The sequence below is a fragment of the Meleagris gallopavo genome, chromosome Z (assembly GCF_905368555.1).
Source record: "Meleagris gallopavo chromosome Z, MGAL_WU_HG_1.1, whole genome shotgun sequence".
NCBI classification, from domain to species: Eukaryota; Metazoa; Chordata; class Aves; order Galliformes; family Phasianidae; genus Meleagris; species Meleagris gallopavo.
The window spans coordinates 41,303,687-41,326,467 of record NC_139435.1 but is presented as its reverse complement, the minus strand read 5'-3'; the positions used below and the strand labels follow the sequence as shown (position 1 = coordinate 41,326,467).

The window sequence follows — 22,781 nt, the reverse complement described above, 5'->3', positions numbered from 1 at the left end:
GGAAAGAACCTAGCCTACAGAATCATGTGCAATTACGTGTGGCCATGGAAACTGTGGAAACAAACAAACCATTTATTTTAAGAAAACATTAATACTTACAATAATGTTCTAAGCAGGAACACTATCAACAGGAAAAAAGATGTGGAGGTTGGAAATAATCAAGTAGTTCCCACAAGGCATAAGGGTATAATTATCTCCTTACTTAACTTGACTAGGAGGTCAAGTTGTGCAAAGAAAGAACAAGTTAGAAAGCCTTACTGCTCAGCCTCAACAAATTTTGCTACCTTCAATTTATTATAATGTTTATAATGTCCTGTAAGAGGCTGAGGCTTCATTTTTCTTTGCCACAAAAAGCCTCTGTCTTTTATATGCAGTAGCAACCACTTACACTGTCTCACTCTATTCCACTTCGGCAACATTTACCACTACCATCAAAAAGCTTTGATTGGTACTGTCAATGGAACATACATTACTCCTGTAATTTTCTTAACCTCACAACAGTATGTGAGCAAAAGGAACTTATTTGCTCCAAACATATTTGAAACAAAGAGGATAACTGTTTTACCAAATTCTCCTTTTTAAAAAAAAAAAGCTTATCAAAGTTAGAAATGAGCCAACAAAAGCGAGTTCCATTTTGAGCAAAAGACATGGCCCAGAATAGTACCAATTTACTGTTTTGAAAAAACAGATTCTCAAGTAGTAGTGTAATATGGAGTTTCATTTATACAAAATTTTGCTGAGGGCCCAAGCCTGCTCATATTCAAGACAGCAGCAGCTTTACTTTCAACTTAAATGGGTATAAGAGGTAGTCTATACAACTTCACTTTCTGTAGTTTTGGTATGCAATGCATTAAGAGTTATGTTAACCATAAAACCTTTAAATAACAGGAAAGGAAGAGGGAAAAAATGAGGAAAATCTATGCATTTTCAATGGAGTTCTGAAACAAAAATGAAAGCCAAAAGGCAGTCACAGAAACATTGTTCAAGGTGGCAGAAGAACGTAACAGAGAAGAACTGCAATAGTGAAGACACTGTCTAAAACTAACCGAAAGAGGTCTTCACTATACAAACAGAGGGAGTGGAGAGGAACACAGAGACAAGTAAGTTTAGCAAGACAGGCTGAAGCAAGCAAGACCACAGAGGTTTTTGGTTTTTGTTTGTAAGAAAAAGGGGATGATAACTTGAAAAGAATGTCAAAATCAGTTTGCAATCTAGAAAGAAAAACAGCATGCACTGCATTCACAAATTTACATGGACTGGCAAGAAACATGATATTCAGAGGCAGAGCAAATCCTGAAAAAGGATTCAGGTACCAAACACTGGAAATTAGGTTTTCTAGATATGTGTTTCCATGTTTATCTAAACTTGAGTTTCCTGAATAAAAGGAAAGCAACTAACATACAGCCTCTCTTCTGTTTTCCCAGTCTCATATATTTTGCAGGCATTTTACAGATCATGCAAACTCTGGATACTCTTAGGACAAGATCCAAGATCTATATGGTCTTTACGTATGCAACTGGAACACAATTCACTTCCTGCAGAAATTTTAGATGCCCTCTCCACTCATACTCCAGAATTGCACAGGATAACTAAATGTTTTTCTAACAGTGGTTTTCCCTTGAACAACTGAATTACACACACTGGAATGAACACAGTCTCACAGAATGTCTTGGGTTGGAAAGGAAAATAACATTATCTAGTTCCACACATCAGCCATTGGCAGGGTTGTCATTCACTAGATCAGGTTGCCCTAAGTCCCATCCAGCCTGGGTCTTGAACATCTCCAGTTTCTCTGGGGAATTTGTTCAGTGCCTCACCATCCCAACAGTGAAGAATTTCTTCCTTATATCTAATTTAAATTTATCTTCTTTTAGTTTGACACTGTTACTTCTTTTCCTGATAGTGATCTTCACTCTATTTTTTCCTCTAGAGTCCCTTAAAGTATGTAATGTTATCAAATGTAATAAGGTGTCCCTGGGGACAATCATCTCGCTCAACCTGCTAGCCACACTTCTTTTGATGCAGCCCAAGATACAATTGGCTTTTTGAACTGCAAGCATATACTGACAGCTCAGGTTGAGTTTTTCATTAATCAGTTCCCCCACGTCCTTCTGCACAGAGCTGCTCCATTCATCAGCCAGTTAGTTCTAATGTTTGGAGACTGCAGGTGCAGCAACCTGGCCTTGTTGAACTTCATAAGGTTTGCACTCTCAAGCCTGTCAAAATTCCTCTAGATGGCATCCCGTCCCTATTCATGTCTACCAATAAAGATATTAAACAGTACCAATATGGGCCCATGAGGTACTGGTCTCACTTGGACACTGAGACACTGACCACAACACTTTGGATGCAATCATTCAGCTGATTTTTTTGCCCACCAAGTGGCCCACCAAATCCATGTCTCTCCAAATTAGAGATAAGGATCTTGCGTGGGACCATATCAAAGGCTTTGCATAAGTCAAGGTAGATCAGTCCCTCTTTCCTTGTCCACTTGTGCTGTCAATCAGTTGTAGAAGGTCATCAAACTATCTAGACATGATATGCACTTTGTGAATGATGGCTGTGTACATTCATGCTTTCCGTATGTATTAAAATGGTTTCCAGGAGGATCTGCTCCATGATCATACTGTGCACAAATGTGAAGATTACTGGTCTGTTGAAGATGACTGGTCTGTTGCTCCACAGGTCCTCCTTTTTACCCTTTTCAAACATGGCTGTTACACTTCTCCTTTTCCAGCCATGGGGGACTTCATAACTTTTCAAATATGAAGGAGAATGGTTTAGCAACCTAGTCTGCCAGTTCCCCTAAGACTCTGGGATGCATCTCATTGGGTCTAATGGACTTGTGCACATTCAGGTTCCTCACATGGTCTCAGAGCATCATAAAGTGGGTAGGACATAATTTCCCCAGTTCCTACTTCTAGATCTGGGAGGTATAGTAAGAGCAAATGCTGGAGAAGACTGAGGCTAAAAAGTTATTGAATGTTAGCCTTCTCCATGTCAGCTATAGCCAAGTTCCCTGTCTCACTCATCAGAGGTTACAATTTCTTATGTCTTCCTTTTCTGTGTTCTATACCTGCAAAACCTGGTATTCTTCACATTCCTAGTCAAGTTTCACTCTTGCTGTGCCTTGCCTTTCCCTGTCCCAACCCTAAACTCCCAGGCTGTGTCCTTACAAACTTTTCAGGATGTAGACCGCTGTCTGTGCATTTCTATTTTGTATTTTACTTTGTTTAAAAAGTCCTAACTCACCCATATAAGTGAGATCATACTATCAGGAAATAAGCGAGCTCTCCCTATAATGTGTGCACTGATCAATGATTGAAATGGTCTTCATGTACACAACACTTTTCTACAGCAACCACCATGAAGTACTGTTTCAAATAGAGTTTAACTCTCACTGGTAGGGTTGCCTCCCACCTACCTCTTTTCTCCCATAACTTCCTTTCTTTAACTTTCTTCAGATTGGTGTGATTTGTTTCATTTTCCATTATTTGTATCCTCACTATGCACTGGGATGACAAGCTCCACTCTGTTCCTTTCCCCCCCCTTCCTTTCTCCTGACCGTCCTCTGCTTATCAGTGACTTCCTTGTAGACAGCACCACCTCTAGGATAAGAGAAAGTAGTACAGATCATATGGGAAGATTCCTTTCTCTAATGAAGTTAATAGCATTTTGTACCATGAAAACATTTTCAGACTAAGCAAGGACATCTTGCTAACCTCTTAACAAGAGGTTAGACAAGGGTTCACCCATGGGAAATGAAGAGCACAACTGGTCCTTATATTTGAAATGCTTATTCCCTCTCCTTAAAATCAGACTTAATTTAAAAGAAATTAGATTCCTACATATAATTACTTTAGGCAAAATATTTTCTTACAGATAATCTTAAAATCATTTTCCAATTTTTTTTTTTCTCAGGTCTGCAAAGCAAGTCTATCTTACAATTACACAAATTCTGCAGCAACAATCATCTATGAGATAAAACTGGAAAACAACCTATTCAAAATTTAGGACTATATTTAACAAGAGTGAGAAATTATAAGCTATTTCTAATTGCCCAAAAGAACAACTTAAAGGCCATTTATTTACTGTACTTGAAATAATAACAATGAATCATGAAATTACATATTAGAATTTTAATGCATTCAGCTATCTTTGAAAGAACTAAATTGTTCAAGTCCTGCAGAGTTTATTGTAGCTGAAGAATCACATGAGAGTCACTGTCTGATAATGCCTGATGGACTACTAAGGTTGTATTCTGTAGTGTTTATATTTGTGTTGGCACAAACTACATATTTGAGGGGGAATGTGCTATATACAAAAACAATGTCCATGAAGTAATAGAAAAACACAATTCAACTACTTCTAAAGAATTAGAGGTATCCACACAACCCTGGAACTTGATATACAAAGTAAGAGCTAGCACTCTTAGCATAAAAACACAGCTTAGTAAACTACGATTTAGCTGGGGCATCAGGATGAACAATTCTCCAGCTTTCTGGAACTCCTTGTGACTTGCAGAGATTTTTTATTTTATCTGAAGTATGGAACTTCCCATATAGCCTTCTCACATTCATGCTTAAGTATCAGTTCAGCACTGACTCAGAGGGATGAGCAGCATGTGACAAGCTGTCAACTCCCATGCTGTAATTCCTGCTACACATTGGAGATCAATCAACATGAGTGCCAGACTCTTTAATTTTGCCTTGGGAAAAGAGATAAAAGCACAAATAAAATCTTTTGCTATAAGCTGCAGTGCAGGTGATGGCTTCTATACCACAGTATTTCTAATAACAAAACACATCTTCTAGCTGAAATCAAGCCTACATAAGATAGAAACACTAGAAATATGTGAATATAGAGCAACTGCACACAGATCAAGCCTCTTGATTTCATGCTTACCTCTTGAACATGAATAAAAATATAAAGATACTTGTGACAAAACATATATGCACATTCTGTATGTAATACCAATGAAATGAAAATAATACTAACAAAAATTAAAAATTACATCCAGTGGTTAAATGCCTTGTATTACATACAAACACATCTATAGTGTTCCCTTCTTCCCCAAGGACCTTACCAAAAGCATTCTTCTCACATTTTTTTCTCCTTTAAGTACTACATAAAGAATCCGTAGTATTCTGAAGCACTAATAGATCTTGAATAGTTTCCATTTCTATTTGGGTAAGTGACATTGCATATCTATCAAGCAACTGTGGCCACATTTCATTTCCAATGAAAGGAGGAGCCATAATTTTATAGGAGAGAGAATGCAAAAAATGCTATATGCAATTAGTAGAAAACCTGCAAATATAAATGGAAACTGAGGATTCTGTGCACTGAGTAGCCCTCATCTTGCCTTGGTGTTGGATCAAAGCATCTGTACATCTAGAGATGTAGGTTTATGAAGCAGAATGCATATTTCTGTTTAAAGGCCGATAGGTATAATTCTTGCTTGCTGCTCTCTTATTAACTGCTTACACACTTATTGAAAATATGATCTTGAAACAACAAAAATTCAGCTAACTTGTAGTTCTATTCAGAATAAATTAATTAACAACTGCCAAAATGCTTGTTTTTCCTAGGGTACTCCACTCTTTAAAATATATTTTGGTGTTCTGCCAGCGTGATTTTATAAATATGCAGTATAGCAATACCTTATTTCATGACAAAATTAGTACAAATGAAGAGTACTGTGTGTCATGTAGCTCTGTAAGTAGAATCTTTGACACTCTTGGGAATGCCATCCTGGGGAGGGGGAAAGGAAAAACCTAAAGACTTGAAATACAGTCTTGCTGCTTCACTTCAGTCAAGTTTAGCTCAAAACTTCTCCAAAAGGGCTTATCTTTAATGCTGCATTTGGTCCTTCCCAGCTCACTACACACCTTTCACTCAGCATGTCAATAGTACACTGAAGCTAAAATGAATCATTTCCTCTTTATGGACCTTTCCATTAAAGACTTCTTACACTACTTCTTACTTTCATGGAGTTGTTAGGAAAGGATATACAATGGATTGGTTCTGGAAAGTTAAAAATAAATAAACATACAAAGCTTTACGTTGACACAGGAATTACTGATTACAACTACTACAAGGATTTAAACAAAAAACGCTTATATTTTCCACACGGTGACAGGCTGACTTTAGGCCACTAAGTCCCAATCTTATCATTATGATATGGTACACTTATGTCATTTTTAACACTCCATCAACTGCATTTTAAAAACGTTTTTCCCCAGAATTAATTTTTCTCTTAATACCACTATATATATTTAATGGACTCTTTAAACTAGAGTTACAAAGCAATGTTATTGAGGAAATAAGTATTTCACAATACAGACTTTTCAACTAGCGAATTGATTAAGAGAATATTGATTTTAGCTGGTCTGTGCCCATTTATGTTGCCTAAAAATCTTCCACAGGTTTTTATTTCTAGAAATTTACATTAAAATCCTTTTTTTCGTAATACTTTAGACCATGCAGACACCACTAAGGTACAGGTAACAACTCATCAGCAAGGCAGGAGTGTGAATAAAAATAAATTATACAGTAACGGCAGAACTGTTCTCCTAGCTTGAAATCAACAATTTCTTAATACCATGACAGGAAAACACTATCTCCCAAATGAGTGAGAAGCTCATCATGGCAGTTTTCCATATTTCAGCAGCAGAGTCAAGGCTTGAAATATGCTTTACATATGACCAAAATAATTAGATAATTCAGTGCAAATTGATGGCTCTCAAATTAAGGATACTTTTATTCATTCTTCGCCTCTCAAATATAAATTTGATTCTTTAGAGGGGATTTTTTTTTTCTACCTAATTCTAACCTTTTCCATAAGCCTTGATTAAACAATCTTTTCACAGGATAAAAACCTTTGCAGAAAACTACTATACAGTCTACAATTCTTTTGGCCAAAAGGAAGTAAAATTATATACATCAAAAGTATGCCTAAGCTACTTTTCAGTATCCAAATGCTTCTATATGTTTCCCATTAAAGAAAATTTTGGCCTTATCTAAATATAGGCATCAGCCCCTTTTTGCACGTGTTGAGAAATTAACTTATTTTATCACTATATGCTATGAACAGTTTTGAAGGATTATACAAGAAGTCAGTTCACTACAGCAGTAGCTAAAAACAACTATTAAACTTTGCCTGAGAGGTGAATTAGAGAAAGAATGAAACTGAGCAAAGCAATTCGTCAGGACAGGAATAAATAAGAAAAAAGAGTTAGTCATTTCTGAAGATAGTTTTATGGTTGAAAATAACTGCTGTAAGGGTTAAATCCTGCCTTGTAATCATTGTAATTATTTTAAGTATTAAAATTTTATATTACTTCAGAACTGAGACTTCCAAAACAGTTCAATTTGAGGCTTGCTTTCCTTGAGCTCTAAGAGCTTCTTTTGTCAGAATGGGTAAGATACAAGGACTATAATCCTTATTTCATTTATTTACAACTAGAGTATACAACTGTGGAGCGGTGGGTCTTGTCCAAACATAAGGAGCAACAACTTTCTCCAGTGCAAAGGGAAATGTATATATTTATTTAGGGACTTAAACTTAAAAAAGTTTAAAAAAATCAGTGTACGTAGCCACCAAATGGATGTTGAATGTTCCCATTCAACTTATCTCCATTTCTCTATGCAAGAGTTAAGCTCTCACCTTCTGTCTGCAGCCTGAATACAGCTTACACTTTCTGCAGCTCTACTGATTAATGCTGATTAACGCCACAGTGGTGCTGCATGAATCCAGTTTACTTTGTTTGTCAAGGGGAAAGTGGGAATAAAACAGAAATATAGGACTTCTCTCCTCATACTAGCACTGGACCAATCAGTACTTAAACTAGGCCTAATTAAGGAAGGATAATTCTAACTATTAATATTATTGAGTTGCATGAAAATCCTAACTTCTTACTGAACATCAATGAGTACCATTTCCATAAAGCAGGCTTCATATTTAAAGGTCTAACAACAAAACTACTTACACTAGAAAATACTGACCCTGCTTCTCAAACAACTTCAAAACTAATGATGGCAAGACATCCTTTATATTATTTCGATAACTGCCATAAAAATTTCTTTATCTGTGCAGACAGAGGTCGAAAGAATGAAGTAACCAATAAAACAGTAAAATGCTTGCTTGCTTTCAGTTGCAGATAGTGTTATCTACCAATTTCAAAAACAAAACAAAACAACAACAGCAACAACAAAAAACACAAAACCAGCCCAAAAAGCAAACATCAGATTTTCGGAGTACAGAACTGATACTCTTCATCTATTCAGTATTTTTCAGGAAACAGATACAACACAATGGCAGCTCTTAATCATTGCCACACGAAGCTACAAATGGACTGAAGAACAGAAACCGAAAGTTTAATTAATTAAGGCTTGGATTTGTCAAGAGCCTGATTCAGTACTTTATCTGTCAAACATTCAACTACAAAGCAATTAAAGTCATTTTACAACAAGTGAAATCTAGGTTTGGAAAAAGTAAAAGTAAAATCTAAGTCTGTAAAACATCCTTAAATTCTTACTAATTCTTACTGAGACCTTGAATAGGCAACCCCACATAGAGATTACTTGTAGATGTCCTTTAAGTGCTTTTATATCCTTTCAAAAATAATGTCATTACTTAAGCTATATCTCCAATGATAAAACTATTGAAAACACTGCTGTAGAAAATAAATTTCACCTTCTTGAAGCTGGACTGGTTCTGCTGAGTTTTCACCACTCATCAGTACAACAAAGCCTGCAGATGCTCGGACTGATGCTTGCCATGTTGACAAGGCAATGGGTGGTTCTTGGCATGGGAAAAGGGCTCTGTTGTTTATCGGTGATCCCATCGTATAAACACATGGCCTAAAAGGAAGGAAATGAGATGGGTGGCAGAGTTACAAAAAAAGACTCAATTGTGTTTTCTGTCAAAGATCAAACATACTGTTGTATTGCTTTTATACTTAATTTTCTCAGCTAGGTTTGAAACTTTCTTGACAAGAACCAAAGTACCATTTAAGCCATTTAAGGCAAGATAAAGAAAAGCAAAAATACAACAATAATTTTTACATAAACTACAAAAGAATTTTCTGCATTAGCTTTTCAGTCTCATTTGATAGCTCTAAGCTGAAACCATAAGGCCAAGAAAGGCTTCTATCGTCTAAGGATTACATTGCAGCCTTTACTGACATTTATGACACTTCTCTGTCATCTCATTAGTACTTTCATTACCATTAATCCCACAACTTGATGGATCATCCAAACAGAGCAGTAGAACTAGTGCTGTGCCTTACTCAGTTACAGTCTCAATAAATCTTAACTTTTTAAATTTCTTCTTCTAGTAAGGAGATGCAGGCTAGTTCACTTACCTTGAAGATACAATCAAAAGAAAGCATTTCTTCCCTATCAGCTTCAGTCTCTTTTTAGCTTTCCATACAGCAATCTCCCTTGTCATTGCTCTCTTTGCAGTTCCTCTAACGCTGTCCTAGGCAGCGTCCTCATCTGTTGACCCTTTGCTAACTCAACTTCAACATTTCTTGCCAGCCAATTTCTTATTAGCAGCTAGGACACAGTTGAGAAGGTAACACGGCCTTTCATTAACTTCTAGACTCCTGCTGGTCACAGGTGTAATACCACTTTCGCTTCTTTCATTGTGCTTTGCAGTTTTACAAAGTTTTCTAGTACTTGCATGCTGGAGCTAGTTTTTAAAACATAAATTACATTAAATAAGCACAGTCAATAGCTTCTCAAGCTAAAGAAAGAAAACTTCACAAAGCATCACATTGTTTTGCTGAACCTTTTAAATCCTGTGATATTTAAAGTCAATATTCTGGAAACACTAAGCTTTGTTTTGCAAATACTTGAGGACAAAAGCATTCTGATTTATTTCTTTCAGAACCTGAACCAAAAAATCATCAAAATCCTTTGGAAAATAGGAGATAATCTGTTAGGCAAAACCTATTTTGCAATGGCTAGATCTGAGGATTTTATTTTCTCCCACAATAACTCTTTCACAGAAATAATTTCTTCCCCAATGCCAAATCTAAACCACATGGAATGAATGTGGAGATATCACTGCCATAGATGGAATATAATCTGAAGCCTTTTCTTTTATTCTTGTCAAAAGTGTTATTTGTTCTACTGGATCACGCTGTCTATGCCAAATTCCAAAGGAAAATGCTACAACTGAGAAAATGAGCTGGCAGAATAACACTGGGTGGGACACTGAAACATTGTTCAAATTTACAGTAAAAGCAAACGATGAGATGTTTTCTATTGTTTAAAGGTGAGAATACAATCACAGAATCACCAAATACCCCAAGTTGGAAGGGTCTCAAAAGGATCATCACGTCTAACTCCAGCTTCACACAGGACAACCAAAATCAAACCCCAAGTCTGAGAGGGTCCCCGAACTCTAGCAGCCTGGGTCCATCCCTACTGTCCTGGGCAGCCTGTCCCATGCCCACCGCCCTGTGGTGCAGCACCTCTCCCTGACCCCTACCCGCCCCTCCCTTGACACAGCTGCATGCCGTTCCCTCGTGCCCTGTCGCTGTCACACAGAGCAGAGCTCAGCGCTGCCCCTCTGCTCCCTGTGAGGAGCTGCAGCCACCATCAGGCCTCCCCTCAGCCTTCCCTGATCTGGGTTAAGAACACCCAGGGACCTCAGCTGCTTCCTCGTACCCCATATTCTCAGATTCTCCATAGCCCTAGTGTCCTTCCATAGTGGAAGAACAAATAAAAGTTTATGTGATGCAAATACTCAATACTTCAATCCATTGTAAGTGAAATGTGTATAAATGAACAAATTTTTGTCATGTGGTCACCCCAGTGTGGCCTGATGTCAGGCAAGCAGCTCGCTCTGTCCAAGGCTGGCTCCTGAAGCCGTACTCTTTCCCAGAATGTGAAAAATTGAATGATCAGACATCTCATATGAATATTCAAATTGCCCAAACCTCACACAGGAAAAGAGGTATTTCTTTTTAACAGCATTGGTAACTGTGCAGTGTTACTTCAGGATGCTCACTGTAGCTGGCATTTTTCTTTGTTCTTGGTCAGGCAGCACAATTCCAGTGCAAAAGAGGATCAGAAATAAAATTTGTATCCTGATCTGGATTTCTTTTCATCTGATGCCAGTGATGACATCTAATTGCCTTTACACAAAATTTAATTTCATAGCTGTAACTCCTGTTAAAATGGTAACAAAAATTGAAAATAACTGATTAATGACTGAGGAAATAAGAGATATCCTACTTGCTCTATTTCTGCAGTAGTGATTAAAAAATCAACCAGTTGTTAGCCTCAATGTTTACAAAGAGAAGACAGTCTTCTTAAGCATATCAACAATACAGATGGATTTTCTCACATCTATTCTGAAATCTGCGTTTGTTCCTTTGCTATCTGACTCACATGCACTTGAGTTTTGATTTGTTTCCACATTTCCTGTATCACTGTAAATAGTTTTTTCCACTGTACATACTGCATGCTTAGTTTGCAAACTCATTTTTTGGTGCTTCTTTGCCCGTTGTGCTTGGAAGAAAGCATTAGCAGATGCTTGAAAGAAATAAGTAGGGAGAAACAATGTGATCTAGCCTTTTAATCAATATAATTAATCTTTTTTGAGCACGCTAATGAAAACACTTTTCAAGTCTGGCCTAAAATGTGAAAGTATTCTAGTATGATTATGGAATGACTTGCAGTAAATACTTAAAGTATATCCATTGTAATTTGCTAGCTCACACTAGCTAAATGTAATGCTTTGTTCTTAAGTGCCAGTCATTAAGGACAACACAAATAATTTTGCAACATTCAGATAGTCGTCTGACCTCTGTCTAGAACATAAAGGACTTACACAATTCTAAATAAACACTTAGAAATCTTAGTTCGGAAAGCAATACTTCCACATGCAAAATGGTGACACTTCGAATTTTACAGCATAAAACAAAACAATGTCATAACCTAAAAAAACAAATGAAAAGACATATTCTAAAAGGCATTGCACTCCATTTCCTGATTTTTAGTATCGATTTTGCAGCACTTGAAACAGAACATTCAACTACCCCTAAGTTATATTTCTGTATACAGAAAGACCATGTACTTTCACAAGTAAATTCCAGTAAATTAGAGACCACTGCCGAGAATTCATCCGAACTTTAAACTTTAGATAAACATTCAAGAAACATGTTTGACATGTTTCCATTACATACTTAGAAATGTCAGTTAAAAACATTTAAGAAAATTCCAGTTTTTCAAGGAGTAACAACAATGAACTAAACCTTAAATAGTCCAAATTTTACATTTCAAATTTGCTATGCACATTCCTGGACAGTTTTATTAATTCCTTACTGTATTCAACATACTATGTAAGAAAATCTGATAGATGTGCCAAAGAAGAGTATGAGTTTTTAAGAACTTAGCTTCAGAGGTACAGAAATTTATGAATAGCTGTTTTTACCAGAGCATGTGAACAATTGCAAATACTGTCTCAGAATATTTTGCATTTCAAATTTTCCATCTCTTAAGGAGAAGCAGATTTAAAACTGGTTCAAACAAACAAACAAACAAACAAACAAACACAACCCTCTGTTTATTTGCACTTTCCTTGCCAAGGAGTTCCAGCCTGATGTGGACACCGGACACTCCCAGCCTTTGCTCTGCCTTCCTGAAGCCCCATCTGAAGTACTGTGTGAAGGCCTGGGGCCCTGAGCACAAGAGTGATGTGGAACTGTTGGAGTGGGCCAAGAGGATACCACAGAGATGCTCAGAGGGCTAAAGCCCCTCTCTTACGAAAACAGGCTGAGGGAGCTGGGCTTGTTCAGCCTGGAGAATTCTTTGGCAAAACTTTATGGCAACATTTCAACAGATAAAGAAGGTTAATAAGAAATATAAAGAAGGCCTTTTACCTGTAATGATAAGACAGGGGCAGTAGTTTTTAACTATAAGAGGGCAGATTTAAATTTTGTGTGAGGCAGATTCTTACTTTTATTTTTGTTACGATGAAGCTGTTAAGATTGGGAACAGTTGACCAGAGAAGCTGGAAGGGTTCAATGCCAGGTTGGATGACACTTTGGGCAGTGTAGTCCAGCAGAAGGTATTGCTGCTCATGGCAGGAGGTTGGATGAGATATCCTTTAGAAGTCCCTTCCAAACTAAACCATTCTATGACAACAATTCTGCACAAGTTATGCAGAAATTTTCTACTTGTTCTTTGCATTTTAGCAGCACCAGTCACATCAAATAAGTTGAACATGAAACCAAGGTCTGTTTTGTTCTAATGTGTCACAGTCCAGTACTCTCTGAACACCTTCTTTCAGATGTAGGGTGTAGTAGGGTGTAGTGTTTAATATCAGAATTACTACTTTGATGATATTTGATAGAACATGACAATTTTGATTTAGAAGAGTGATATAATGTACACTGGAAACACAGAACAAATGTAACTTCACCCTATTAAAATACAGTTACTACAATATACAGTTCAAATCACAATATCAACGTGATTCCTATTACCAGCCTGTTAGACACTCACCACTACGGCGCTGGACATTTACAGTCATCAGGAAGGAATACATGGAATGAAGACGTGCAAGCCCATTAGCTGTCTTCAACAGCCACTCCTTGTTTAATTTTTATACTCTGTGCTGCCATATATTTAATCCCCCATGCTGACCCGGCTGACTCAGGGACACATTAACAATCTTTCAGTGAACTTAGGGAGAAACATGTACATCAGCAGTTGATCTACTCAACTAACATAACTATCTAAAACAAAGATCACACAATGGCCCCTTTGTTCTGAGATGTTAGCTTTCTTTGTGACAGCTGTGGCCAGTCATACCCTGTGCTATACTCAGAAGTTCATATGCATATCCAGTGAGTCTTCTCCCATTTTAGGGATTTTCTGGTCCATCATGCTATGTTAGGTGCCACCTCTTTGAGTACCATGTCACTAGATATCTGCCTTATCACTGTTTGTCTCATATGCTTCAGCTCCCATTACAGAAATGCAAGATTATTTATAGCAAAATGAGTAACTAAGTAGTTCAGCTATATCTGTGACACACTTGAATACTGCAGCTCAAAAACAAAAGCATTTACGTATGTTTACTTGCATCTGTATTTGCATTTTTACCTAATTATACATTTATGCTTGCTGTATTCACATGTATAGCTTTCATAAAGTCAAAAAACATTCATGAATTCTTTAAAAATGCATTAATATTTTAATCTAACAGTAAGATAGTACAAAGATAATAAGCTAGATGGGTATAAAATGTTTTGTAAAGAAAAGGCATTTAAATTGGTCAAACAAATATCAGGATTTCACTTTTTTTTTTTTTTAAGAGATCATTTCATATTTTAACTATTTCCAATTTGGGTACTTCTGAAATCAGTGCAAATTTAAATCTTTCTTGAGCTTCCCCAAAATTGCACAGTTGTCCTTTAATGCCTTCTAAAAGTATGCTTCTTCTATAGCAATCATGGGTGAATCATATACTCCAAGAATTCAACTCATCTCCTTTCCATAATTTATCTTTTCCTACTTATCTATCTTTCCTATTCATCTACAATTTGGCACCAAACTAAAAAAAAAAAAAACAATTACATATGCATGTACTGAACCTCAGTCCAAATAGACTGACCTGTTTTCATGTATGCCAAAGTAAACAATGCACAGGTCAGTACATGATTAGGATCCAGCTTTCATTGTCATGCTTTTTCATTGATGCCTTTCATATCAAAGATACTCTTTCAATCCTACACCCTCATTAAAGAAAGATTTCCAATTCTGTTTTCTCATTAATATCAACAAAATCAGTAACTAATTTAGACAGCACTAGAAGTGCTAGCAAGTAGGTCAGAAAAACAGTGGGAAATATCTCCCATTAGGGGCAAATTTGCAAGCCGCGTGTTTTGGTATCAGTTGGGACAGATTTTTTTCATAGTGGCAGGTATAGCACTGTATTTTGGATTTAGAGTAACAGAATCATAGAATCACCAAGGTTGGAAAAGACCTCCAAGATCAACCAGTCGAACTGTTCCCCTGCCATCAATATTTCCCCACTAAAGCACGTTCCTTAGTACAACTAAACATTTCTTGAACACCTCCAGTGATGGTGACTCAGCCATCCCTCAGCAGCCCATTCCAACTCCTGATCATTCTTTAGGAAATTTTTCCTAATATCCAACCTTCCCTGGCACAACTTGAGGCCATTCCTTCCTGTCCTATTACTGTTACCTGTGGGAAAAGGCCAACTCCTACTTCACCACAACCTCCTTTCAGGCATTTGTAGAGAGCATTGAGGTTTCCCCTGAGCCTCCTCTTCTCTAGGTTCAATAATCTCAGTTCCCTCAGCAGCTCCCTGTAAGACTTGTGCTCACCAGCTTTATTGCCCTTCTCTAGACACACTCCAGAGCCTCAATATCTTTCTAGTAGTGAGGGGCATAAAACTGAATACAGTACTTAGGGTATGGCCTCACCAGAACTGAGTACAGTTGATAACAAACTGATGCTTTTAGTTGTTCTTAAGAAGTGCTTACACTAAGTCAGGCTTTTTCATTTTCTTGTCCAACTCATATATTTTTTAATATCAAAGAATATGCAATGAAATGCTGAAATTATCTGTGTTTAGTTCCTGTACTGAAAAGAGAAGTGTTTCCTGATGTGTTTGCATCAAGTTTGCATACTCATACCTGAATGCGCCTAAACCCACTAATCCATAAAGCTTCACGGTAACAGACTTATTGAGAATTATATTATCTTGTGCTTTAGCCAAAGTTCAGAATTTCTGTAACTAACTATTATCTTGAGTTAAACTTCTTGCACTTACATTGTTAATAATTTATTGAGGAGTGAGGAGAGAAGGGGAAGTGTAGGAATTAATGAATATTAACCACTGACTAATTAACTACTGGGCTTGATGCTGATTACAGTTTACCAGTAGAACAAACTAAATACCAGACATGGGTGCCTCTGAGCAAACTCTTAATTTATGTTAGCATAACTGAAAGTTAACTATACATCACTACTTTAGGAATGAAAAGGAAGCATTAGACACAATTTATTCATCATTTTCCAACTTTGCCCCCAATTTCAAAGTATCAAAGACAAAAGAAATAATAGTTATTAAAATCCACTTTTGAACATTACAGATACACTTGTGTAAGTCAAGAGTGAATTGTGGATCCACTCACACAAAAATCTTATCTTGAAGATTTCCATATAACACTGTACATTCATAAAAGTCAGATAAAAAAGCAATTCCTTTGCCAACATCAGTGTATTTTACATAAGAGGTGAAGAAGATTTTAAAAGTTGACTATGAGAGATTTATGAGGAAAAGACTGAATCTGTAAACTTAGTACAGTGTTGATAAAAGACTAGCTGTGAAGATATTCTATTACATGTTCAGCATATTGATTTTTATGTGGTATGAATTGTTGTTTAAGCTAGAAAGGAAAGAGAATGCAAAGTACTAAAATGAAAATAACTTGTCACATATATCTCCTTTCCTCAAAATGATAATCTCCTATTCCCTTCATACACCTACCCCAATCTCAGTAATTATTTTTTCTGATTTTGTTCGAGGAAGCACAATTGTTTAGGCAGGCTTGAGGTCTGCAAGCACTGTGGAGTCTCCAGAGCACATTAATCTTATTCTGCAGGACAGCAGTAGGATTCAAACCAAGTACACAAGAGATACAGTGAAAGGGAATGCTTGTCATTTTCACAGAGCTCCTTAGCAGAACACAAATGAACATTCTCACGCTTGTGTTTAAAATTAACAAGTGCAAAATCTTTCAGCTAACTTACATACCTGCCACTCTGGTCGGTAGTCCATATAACAGATCTTCCTTCAGGTTTGGTTCTGTACCGTATTCTTATAGCATGAGGAAAGTCTGTTGGAGTCTGAACTCCCTGTTTCCTTATCTCCAAGCTCCAGCTGCCAGTAGTAAACTCAAGCTCTCCACAGCCAGGTGCCTGGCTGCAGCAAGTGAAATAGTATAGCTGTTCCTGGCAGCGATCTGAAGGTAAAGTCACAAGTTTGTGTACAATCTGATTTCTGAGATTTTCCAGCTCCTCTGAAACATCAGTTAGTTCAGCAGACATGGTGAATTTCTCAATGCCTGACACAGCAGCAATATCTACCTCCTCAACCTTTAGCACAGATAAATCACAGCAGTCCAATACCAGCAGAAAATCCTTGTTCCCATGGCTCTCTCTGTCACAGCAATTCTTTGAACTAGAAATCCTAGAAGTTTGCTCCTCGTTGCTATGGTTACCATTTTTATCAGAAGTATCTTTTTCACATTTACCACAGACAGCAAAATCACTATATTCTACTTCAGATGAGAAGACACTTCCGTTTGACACAGAATTGTGGCAGGGTTCTGATGCCCCAATTTTACAGGTTTCATTAAGGTGTGACTGGCAGCCTTTTTTACCACTACTGTTGGCTTTCCTGTATCTGCTCCCTGTCTCCAAAAATAAAACTATCATTCCTTCTATAACTTGAGTTTTAAAATCCACATCCAAGTCCAAAACATAGTGCTTTACAAGCATGTGGCTAGTGTTGGCCATTAAGGGCAAGTCATCCTTCATGGGGTCTAGCTGCATCTCCATGTTTCAGACTGGTGGTTAAGTTTTACAGAACCTTAGCCATTTGTTATTTATAATGACTCCATAAGAAGCAAGAATATTCAATCTTCTTGTGCCAAACACATTTTGATCAAATTACAATATAAAAATCAGTTGTAGTTCCTTCACTTCTCTCATTCTGTAAGAAAAAGCAAAAACAAAACCAAGTCAGATAATTGTTCCACAACTCGAAGCATTTTGAAAAGTACTAAAAAGTCCAGTTGCTTTTGTTTAAAAGTAGTACAGCCAAACAGTGTCTCCACAGAATGAGATCAAGCTACTTGCTTCAGGATTAGCTATTAAGAAGGCTTTATTTTCCAGAGAAAATCCAAAGTCAATGTACCTTCAGACAGCTGTTATAAACTGAAATAAACTTTACTTAAATGAAGGCCTCCAGATGACTCTTTTCACCCTCAAAAATACTTACGATACATATTGTTATGCAACATCTAGATTTATTACTGTGTTATTTGTTTTCAAGTTGCTGCATTTTTGTCACATGATTTAGCTCAAAAGATCATTTTTTCAGCTGTAATTCAAAGTAAGAAGCATAGGCTACATCACTTCATATGTTATAAACTTTGAAGTGACAGTCTGATTAATACAAGGCAACAGCAGGGACTAACGTACGTTCCACATGACAACCACTCTCATATCAGCATTTTTAGTAAATTACAAGAAAAGAAGTCCATTTACTGTGGATGCATTCTTAGGAGATGGTTCATGAAGATTTTTTAAATTTATAGCTTTATGCTTAAGTTATATGATTATATCTTAATAGCTAGAAATTCAGTCAGAATAACAGCATCTTACAGAAAATATGCAACTATTACAAAGCAAGAACATATTAAAATACATCAATATTTTTTTGCAAGCACTTCATCACAGAATTTTAACTGCCAAGCATTCTCTGATTGCTACAACCACTGAGCTGAAATTATATGGTTATCACATTTCAGTCCTTCTTTTTATTGCTTTCTAGATTAGAAGTCAAAGAAAGAAAGAAGGTGCTAAAACTTGTAGTTCTCTCCTGCCAGATCAGTGATGCTCTCGTGATACACAGCTAAGTTTTTGAGCACCTTAATTGAACAGATACTGGCTTGAGTCATTGGTTTATTGTTTCACAGACTCAATACAGATTTTAGTGTCCAACGTTGTTCTCTGTGGAGTTCTTAAAGTAAGCACAGAGGAGAGCCTAGACTCCCCTTGGACTTGCTATTTTGTTTGTATGCTATCAGTAAGTGAAAGGCTCAGGCCATGAAACCATTAAACTGCAATCTGAACTAATTTCACACAAAGCACACAAAGCATTGCAAAAGGGACTTCTCTGAATGTTCTCTTCTACTCAGAAACAGCTATTACAGGAATGTCTTTGAAGTCAAGCAGAGAAAAATCTTTTTTTCACTTCACATCAATCCACATGCAAAGAATCACTGAAATATCTCAGCAAATTCAGAATACTTGAAGATTATCTGAAAGAGACATTAGATTTTTGGAACTAATGCTGGCAGATACTTCTCTGTTCTTTATGTGAAGGTTTTCCTAAACTTTTTCTCTGAATTATATTTTTATTGATCATAACAGTTTTCTATTTCAAGTGTTTTCAAACTTTACATATTTACAAGAAAACATTTCACATCTTGCACTGATGTACCCATGTGTACTCTCAGAATTTAACTTTCTATGGGATCAAAAAAAGATACAAGCTCCTGTAGTGACTTCACTAAGCTTTGCAAAAATGACTTATCTTTGTACACATTCATTTTTCCAGTCTGAATTAAAAACAAACAAACAACAACAAAAATAAATAAATAGGGGAAAGTAAAACATCATGTACCCTGCAGTGTACATTGGGCTCTAATATAACAATAGTGATTTATGTCTACTTAAAGAAGTCTGAAAAACAGGAAAAAAAAATTGGAAAAAAAGTACTTAGGAAGAGAAGTTTCAGAAAATCTCAACTTGCTGTACAAATGTTCATAACAAGCACATGGATATTAAAACCATTTCCTGCCATAAAATCTAACTGAGAAAACCAGTAGAGCAGTCAAAGGTTGCAAATGCTGTGACATGAGCAATGCATTCAGGTCTGTCTGTGACACCAGAGAGCAAACTTGATGTTATGAAATAAATACTTTCAAAAAAAGCTAAAACTGTCTTTGGTCATATCTGCCCAATATCAATTCCACTAGCTTAAACACACCTACTTCTATAATATTAGTAAGTATCCAAAAGTAGCAAAGGACTATACACCTAATACCCACTCATGAAGACCAAGAACATTCAACTGCATGTAGGGAACTATATTAAAACATACCCTGTGCATGTGAAATATGATTTAACAAGTTACATTTTATTCACGTTAAAAAGTATTTTCATCAGACAGCTGCATTCTATCTCTATCACATTTGGCTTTTCCTACCCATGTCACCCAATTCTTGATATAAAATTAGATCATAATTCTGGTGTGAGATGTGAGAGTAAAGCATGGAAGAATATTCATATTTAGCAGTTATATCAGTAACTAATTCTTAAAAGTGCTGAGCTGTTAGCAACAGTCACTGAATCCACACAAAATTTTATCCTAAGATTATTCGTATATTTTTATCTAATACTGTTCTCAAAAGATAACTTCACATAAGAGTTATGTTTGGAGACTTTGGAAGCGGAAATGCTGAGAGCTGCTCCGAAAGTAATACCTCCAATTTCATAACACTGTCCTACGACATCAGAGGCGGATGCTGGCAGTAGAGTTGAACCTTCCCACCAGTATTCCACTATACGTTGCTGCCATTTGACAGATGGCAGCAGAGGGGCAGTCTGAGAATATGACATCTGACGTGGCATACATATGAAGCAAGAGTATGTCAATAGTATGAATTCCTTCATGTTGGAAAAATGGCACCTAGTGACATTCTTTGATGCTTCTTTGCTGAAGTTTTCTGGAGACCAAACAGTGGATGTGAGCACAGTGAGTAGTATGTTTCAGCAGTGGTGACAGTGGGCTACCTCCACTGGTCAGATGTTTATGAATGCAGCACACAGGCTATCATACATTGCTGGCATAGCTAATAGTGCTGACAGTGCTGAAAAATAGTGTTTTGATGCTGTTCCTTCTCATTCAGTGAACTATAGCTGCAATGAGCAATTACAAGTTAGCAGTAGCAAAAGCTGTTTCCCATGAGTTGAAACTACAAGAAAAAAAAACTTCCATCTTTCAGCTAAAATGAGACTTGAAAAATCAAAATAAGTTCCTCTGCAAAAATACCCACTCCCAAAGACAAAACATAAAATTAATCAGTGCTTGAGACATAGGTATAACTTACTTATGGAAAATGAGCTAAGAAGAGCATCCTGATATTCCCTGCAAACAATCTGAGCCTTCATCCAGCTCTCTGAACTACAGCAGTAAACAAAGACCTATATCATTAAGCAAAGCCCAGACATACACCTAAATATTCTACAAGGACCTACCCATAAATCTGCAACTACTGTGTTTAGAAAGAACCCATTTGTGTATGGATTAAATTTTTAATTTTTATTTAAAAAAAAAAAAATGATTTGAAGGATAGTCCTGAGCAACCTACTGAGCCCACGCTTGAGCTAGGGCATGGACCAGATGATGTTAAGGCCCTTTTAAAACTCAGAGATGGCGTAGAGCATTACAGAGGTGCAAAAGTATCTTGGATCTTATTTCCACTCTATACACATGAGGAAAAGGATCTGCTTTTCAAAAGACAGACCACACAGATAAAGATGTGTCCAAATCAGACTTGTGGTGTACTATGATATGACTGTGGAAGAAAGGGATGCCATTCAGAGGGATCTCAACAGGCTTGAAAGATGGGCCTGGGTGAACATGATGAGGTTCAACACAACAAAGTGCAAGGTTTTGGACTTGGGCTGGAGGAATCCCAGGCATTTACACAGACTGAAAGGAGCGGTCCTTGAGAGTAGCCCTGCGGAGAAGGACCTGGAGATCTTGATGGACCTAACATGAGCCAGCAATATGCCCTTGCAGCTCCGAAAGCAAATGATATCCTGGGCTCCATCAGAAGAGGGGTGGCCAGGAGGGACAGGGAGGTGATTGTCACCCTCGACTCTGCTCTTGTGAGGCCCCATCTGGAGTACTGTGTCCAGGTCTGGAGCCCCCAGTACAAGAAAGACAGAGGAGAAGGTCCAGACGAGGGCCACAAAGGTGATCGGGGACAGAAGCACCTCCCCTATGAAGACAGGCTGAGGGAGCTGAACTTGTTCAGTCTGGAGAAAAGAAGGCTGTGGGGTGACCTCATTGCAGCTTTTCAGTACCTAAAGGAAGCCTAAAAACAGGAGGGGAGTCAACTCTTTGAAAGGATAGATAACAGCAGGACAAGGGGAAATGGTTTTAAGTTGAGGGAGGGAAGATTTAGGTTGAATGTCAGAGGGAAGTTCTTTACTATGAGAGCGATGAGGTGCTGGAACAGGCTGCACAGAGAGGTTGTGAGAACCCCGTCCCTGGAGGTGTTCAATGCCAGATTGGATGGGGCCCTGGGCAGCCAGGTCTAGTATTAAGTGAGGAGGTTAGAAGCCCTGCCTGTGGCAGGTGGGTTAAAGATTCATGACCCTTGAGGTTCCTTCCAGCCCTGGCCATTCTGTGATTCTTTGATTGTTTCTAACTCAATGCAGCTGCCATTTATAAATACCATCTACAATGTGAAAAATTATTTTCCTGACATTGGAAATAAATAAAAAAAAAAAAAATCAATCTTCTCTTCTCAGTGCCCACACTCACAGACCACTCCTGTAACTCAGCATGACCTGTAAAAATCAACTTTATCATGAGTGAAGGAAATAATACACACAAGTACAAGGGGTGCTCCAAAAGTAATGCCTCCTATTTTATTATGCAGGCCCACGACATCAATGGCAGATGATTGTGGTATGATAGTAGAGGCTGAGCCTTCCCACCAATATTCCACCATACTTTATTCCTGTGCAACAGATGGCAGCACAGGGGCAGTCTAACAAAATGGCATCTGAAATGGAAGTGCCTATCAAACAAAAGAACATCAATGAATTCCTCCAGGAAAAAAAAAAAAAAAAAAAAAAAACCATCTGACATTCATTGATGCTTGTTGAACATTTACAGAGACCAATCAGAGGATGTG

The 22,781-nt window shown here is 37.3% G+C and overlaps 1 protein-coding gene across 15 annotated transcripts in view; it reads right to left on the bottom strand.

Moving 5' to 3' along the window:
• AOPEP (aminopeptidase O (putative)) overlaps positions 1 to 22,781 on the bottom strand; it is a 173,204-nt gene that overhangs the window by 149,518 nt on the left and 905 nt on the right. For all 15 annotated transcript variants that reach the window (XR_014880622.1, XR_014880623.1, XR_014880619.1 and 12 more), the window contains exons 2-3: positions 16,814 to 17,773; positions 8,699 to 8,865 (exon numbers count right to left, since the gene is read on the bottom strand). Coding sequence is in view for 5 of the 15 variants with exons in the window: in XM_085214015.1 (XP_085070141.1) it covers positions 8,699 to 8,865; positions 16,814 to 17,619 (973 nt within the window). In the remaining 10 variants the exon portion in view is untranslated. The remainder of the gene's footprint in view (positions 1 to 8,698; positions 8,866 to 16,813; positions 17,774 to 22,781) is intronic.